Raw genomic sequence first — 5,842 nt, 5'->3', positions numbered from 1 at the left:
GATGTTAAAGTGGTAGTATAATCTGAGCAGAGTAGATGCAGATTCAGTTAAATCAATTTTTTCTTGAACTTATGCAATTGAATTATAAATTATGTAATTACCACTTGCATTAACATAGATGGAATAAAAATCTAATCATTACTATTGAAAAAAAAAATTATAAATATTAAAAATAAAAAGAAAAAAAATGGTGGTAACATCAATCTAAAAAAGAAAACATAGTAATGGATAAAAATGGACGGAAAAAAATGAAAAATATAACTGAAAAGAAAAAAGTACCAATAAGTCATATAATATTAAAAACAAATACGATGTTGTATGAAAATTGATATATAAAAATGAATGAAGAAAATAAAGAAATATAATTAAGAAAATATTAAGAAAAGAAAAATATACTCCCTCCGTCCCCCATTAGGAGTCACACTTTGACCGGGCACGAGTTTTAAGAAATGTAAAGAAAAGTTGTTGAAAAAATTAGTGAAATGTGGGACCCATTTTTTTATATTGGTTTTATAATAAGTTAGTGGAATGTGAGACCTACCTACTATTTATGGTAAAAATGAAGTGTGACTCTTAATTGGGGACGGACCGAAATGGAAAAGTGTGACTTTTAATCGGGGACGGAGTGAGTAATTAATAAAATAAAGGAATCAGAACATAATTAAAAAGAATAAACTTAGCCAAAATGTTGAATGCAATTTATGTGTAGCAAAATGTTGCTCTTGTTTTTTGAATAATATTGGTATGGAATATGGAGATTTTTGGTATCATTACCTCTATTCACAATAGCAAAATCTTCAGAAGAGCTGCATTGGCCCGGAATGGCACCTATGCTGGCTGCTTCCGGTAAGCCTCGTATGACTCGGGCAGTTCACACTGGCACTGGACATTCAACAAAGCAACATAACTAACACACATAAGGAAAGCAAGAAAAGGGCCTAAAACCATCATCGTAGCAATTGAATTAGCTACTACCTCAACGTTGTTAAGGAAAACGAACTTCCATCCATGAAGATGAGCGCGAACGACAATATCCATATCCTCGACAGTGATCCTCTCCAACCACCTGCCCGACTCCTCCAACGCCTTTATCCTCCATATACCAGCAGTCCCATTGAAACCGAAGACATTCAAGAAAATCCCATTAACCTGCTGCTCAACCTCAAAGTGAAAAGCCAAGTTAATCAGCTGCAACCGCGTAAGCAGATTCTCTTCCCTGTTCACAAATGACCACCTTGCCTGAACCAATCCTACTTCCTCATTATCCTACAAAAATCCAAAGTGAAACCACACTTTTTACTTATTCACTATACTTTTCACTTACAAACAAAAGCATCATGACATAGTGCAATAACTATGAAATCCCGCAACATCATAAGCAATTCAAGATGGGGTGATTAAGTATGGAATGAAAGTGGTAGCAAGATAGTGGTTTAGTGGTGAAAAACAGTTTTGCTAACCTCCCACTCACTCATAAGAAGAAACGGGGAAGCATAGGATTATAGAATATTTATTAGAATTAATTTTTGAAATTTATATTAATTGCATTTATATCCCTCAGTATAAAATAATTATTCAAAACCTCCCAAAACTCTTCTTTTTATAGATTGTATAGATTTCTCTCCGCTCCTACTTTATTAATTAAAACAAAATTTTCAATCTTTGACCTACTTCGACAGAATCATACTAAAATTTAGATTCCCTTTTATTTTCTTAATATCGACACCCACTGAAAAGAGATACAGTAATTAATAAAATTGAATTTTATGCTCATGTGTCGGTAAAAAATAAAGAGAAACATGAGTATAGTATTCCATAAGATAAGGAGGACAGGCGAAGCACATGAATAGTTGATTTGAAGTTAATTAGAGATAAATCCTAAATTTAAATCGAGTTCCAACCAGTGCTTAAGTTAAACTTTTCCACGCAAGTCATTATTACATCATCATTATCGATTTAATCCATGTGAAACTAAGAATAAATCACACAGTGTCATTACAAAGAGATAAAATTTGAGGATTGTCTTCATCTTGTAACCTGAATTCATCAAGACCAGATTTATCAATCGGGCGCGCAAAAAACTTGGAAATGTAGTCCCTGACTGTGAAGTCCTTGTATCGAGCGCGGTTGTTTTCTGATACGATTGGGCTGTATACCGTCCCAGAAATACCATCACCGGTGAAGAAACCGGCAACCGAGATTCTTGGCCCAGCCCGGTTGGCTACAACTCTATGATCTGGGCTTATGAACTCATCATTTGTCAGAATCTACAAAACATTCACATACAAAACCTGCAACATATCTCCAATGTTGACAACCAAGCTTCCAGGCAGAGGGTCCACATTTATGTACTAATTGTTGTGCAAAGCTTGGAGGCCTCCAATTTGATCTTGTAGAAGAATTGTTAGGAAGGAGGGATGAGTGTGGTTGCTGGTGCCCATTGTGAGCTCTGGCTCAGGGCACGGTGGGTAGTAGTGGCCGATGAAAGTGCGACCGAGCCCACATTTCAACGCTCCTAGGTGATCCTTTTTTAGGCCAAGAGCTTCCGAGAGCAGCTCTAATAGATTTTCTCATATCGTATCATACGCAGCATACATATAACAAGAGCCAAGAGGGGGGGAAGAATAAAAGGGTCTCGATTCTTGTTGCATATTGCAGTTGGCATCCTGTTCGGTGTGATGTAAGAATATTATGGTGAAATGAGATATGCTCTTTTTTCAGATTTTTGCTAGGGAACAATATGTGCGTGACTATTTAACAAATTTTCTGTTGGGTATATAAAGTTTATTCTATTGAGTGTGAGATTCTTCTATGTAGTTATAGTTTTTATCATATTTCGTTTTCTCTGTTTATTATATTTCCATTATAATATCTATTCATCAAACAAAATTACATCATCTTTATGGCTCAAAATCTGAAAATTCACCGAATTAATACAGTACTAAACGTCTTTTTTACACTATTGCACCCTCATTTCTTATTGACAACACTATTGAAATATTAAAAATATGATAGTACTATCTTACAGGTACTCCACATATATATAAGTTGAGGGGTTGATGCTTTCTTTATTCATTAGCAAGCATGCTCAGAGCTTGTAATAATCAAGAGCACAATAGTTGTCGAGTCCAGTAGAGAGGAACTTCTTTAGATATTCAGAAAGCACAATCTCTTTGTAAACTGCAGGGTTTTCTTGTGTAATGAGTTGGTCGATAGGGCCATAGATCTTGTTCGAGTTAGTTACAGGTCCAGAGAAAAAACACCCCACAGAAATTCTTGGACCGGTGCGATTTGCTATCGCTCTGTGCTCACTGCTCCTGAATTTCCCATTTGACGCCAACTAATCCCAACATAATATGTAAATCAGTCCCATTTAGATCCTTTTCTAAAATCAGTTATAAATATATGTACCTGAAGAAGATCACCAATGTTTATGACTAAACCTCCTTCAACTGGTTGAATATCAATCCACCGACCGTCATACAGAACCTGGAGTCCGCTAACAAGTTGATTCTGTAGAAGAATTGTGAGGAAACCAGTATCTGAATGTTTTGTCAATCCGATCGCAAGCTCAGGCTCAGGGCATGCTGGATAGTAGTGGCAATGGAGACGATGCCCTTTTAGACATTCCATGTTTTCCAAGAAGTCAGTTTGTAGTCCAAGTGCCTCAGATAATATCCCCAACACAATCTTTCCCAACTTTTCGACATGTTTGGAGTATTCAAGTGTTGAATATCTACAAATCATGAAACATATACATTGGATAGGAGAACAAGGAAAGTTGGAAACAATATATAAGAGCACAGTCGACAATCCCTTACATAGTTACATAGACAAACAACAATACCTGCAAACAGCGGGCAAGTCCATAGGATGGAGAAGATGAGAGCCTGAATTAACCGAAATGCTCAACGTATCCCTCCAGCTTGCAGTTTTGGACTCAAACAGATCATAACTGCTGTTATATAGGACGGTTCTAGTCACATCGCGCGAATAATACTTCTTCTTCTCGTCGACATCCTGATGGATGAAAGAGCGGACGCCATCGATCACTCCATCAAGAACAGAGAGAGGGATCCCGTGATTCACCACTTGGAAAAATCCCCATGTCTCAGCAGCACTTCTCACTTGTTCAACGATCTGCTTTCGCCTTCCGGCATCGTCCACGCTGCTCAGATCGATCACGGGAACTTCAACTTGAACTTGAGCCTTTTCGTGTTTCAGCTCCGCAGCCACCTCCTCCGGTGGCCTCACAAAGATTTCTGGAAGTTTGAAGAGGCCTGCGTCGTTGAGGCCTTTCACGCCCGCTTTTGTGTCGTCGAAAGCTTTCAGCATTTCAATTCGCTCATCAATAGCTGATGAATCTGCCATTTTTTCTTGCTTTTTGCTGATATCTATGGTTTTTCTTATTTAGTTTTACGAATTGCATATTGTATATAGAGAGGTGTAGGGACAGCCAGGGATTATATTTAATTAATTACATGGTTTACTTTTTCTTAAATCTTACTATATCACACTTTGTTGAAGATTCTGGGAAATATGGAGTTTATCACGTGTCTAAACTGAATTTAATTATACATCTCGATTTATTTAAGCTGACGATGAGTTGTAGACCGGCAAATATGGGAGACAGATCAGATCGGATAAGTTGAAAAATTAGTCATTTTAATTTTATATGCATGAGTGGTTACATACATAGGATATATCAAAAAATAACCACAGCTTATATTAATTAATACTCTCTTTGTCGTGTCATAAATAAAATATTTTTTTCTATATTCGAGATTTAAGAGAGTTAGTGAAGAAAGGAAAAAAATAAGAGAATAAAATAATACTTTGAGGTGGCGTTCGGTTGTCATGACTAATAATCATGAGACTATATATCCATCTAGGATTAAGTTGTGGTATTATTTTAATTGGAGGGGGGAGGTTATGACTAATTATCATGAGACTATTCATCTAAGATTAAGTTGAGGGGATCAATCTTATGAACCAAACATAATACATATTTAATCATAAGATTTAGTCTCGCCAACATGAAAGGACAATTAGTCCCTGGGCCGACAACGATACCAAAAATTTGATACACACTTTATTTATTTAAAACTAATAATCAACCGCAAGTGTACAATATAATTATATTACAACTACATATACATATAAATAGTGCATCTTATACTAAAATGTAGACTCTGACTCCTGAAATAAAACCTCAAACATTATTTAGGCCAGATAGTTTTGAGTTGGTTTTAGTTAAACTAAAGCAAATCATTATCACTCGTTAGATTTTTTTAATATTGATATAATTCGGATTATTAATTCAATACATCAATTATAACAGCTAACATTGATAGAACGATCATAAATCATTATCTCTCAGTTAGATTTTTTTTATTGATTATAGTCTTGACTCTTGACCCTATTACAAGTGATGAGAATTTACAACTCCTAAAAACTCCTATACCTCGTAAGGTTCTCACACTTACTCCCAAACATCATTTGTTATTATTGACTATGTCTTAATAAATTCTTATGTTCGTGCGACGAATCATCCATCTATTTATCATCTAGCCAGTTTTAATAAAAAAAATATTATTAAAACAAAACGAAGTATGCAGTTGATCAAATTCACATGCTAAACAGATAATTGCACATTAAAATGCAAACAATTCATGCACAAGAAATTAAATCTAAATCATGAATTCTATGGTTTAGAAGTTACCAACTGATTCTCCAAATAATTGAAAATTATTTGCAACTTCTCCGCGTGATGATGAAGAACTTGACCAAGAATCTTCTAATATATTTTGTCGAACTCAGGTTATGATCTAATATGTACAAA

General features: G+C 35.4%; 1 protein-coding gene and 1 pseudogene across 1 annotated transcript; both read right to left on the bottom strand.

Moving 5' to 3' along the window:
- Positions 1-1,871: 1,871 nt before the first annotated feature.
- LOC125195133 lies at positions 1,872-3,039 on the bottom strand (annotated as a pseudogene).
- LOC125195846 (1-aminocyclopropane-1-carboxylate oxidase homolog 1-like) lies at positions 2,900-4,391 on the bottom strand. The gene is made up of 3 exons (XM_048094103.1): positions 3,848-4,391; positions 3,412-3,736; positions 2,900-3,340 (listed from the first exon to the last, which is right to left on the bottom strand). The coding sequence occupies exons 1-3, from the start codon at positions 4,369-4,371 to the stop codon at positions 3,089-3,091; spliced, it is 1,101 nt and encodes a 366-aa protein (XP_047950060.1). The 5' UTR covers positions 4,372-4,391; the 3' UTR covers positions 2,900-3,088.
- Between the last annotated feature and the right edge of the window lie 1,451 nt (positions 4,392-5,842).

The sequence above is a fragment of the Salvia hispanica genome, chromosome 6 (assembly GCF_023119035.1).
Source record: "Salvia hispanica cultivar TCC Black 2014 chromosome 6, UniMelb_Shisp_WGS_1.0, whole genome shotgun sequence".
Lineage (NCBI taxonomy): Eukaryota > Viridiplantae > Streptophyta > Magnoliopsida > Lamiales > Lamiaceae > Salvia > Salvia hispanica.
This window is presented reverse-complemented; position numbering and strand designations above follow the sequence as displayed.

Excerpts from the sequence above, each read along its gene's own strand:
- LOC125195846 (XM_048094103.1), bottom strand. The coding sequence starts at position 4,371 with ATGGCAGATTCATCAGCTATTGATGAGCGAATTGAAATGCTGAAAGCT. Across the intron at positions 3,737-3,847 it reads GACTTGCCCGCTGTTTGCAG|ATATTCAACACTTGAATACT; the intron begins GTATTGTTGTTT and ends CATGATTTGTAG. Across the intron at positions 3,341-3,411 it reads ACATTGGTGATCTTCTTCAG|TTGGCGTCAAATGGGAAATT; the intron begins GTACATATATTT and ends TGTTGGGATTAG.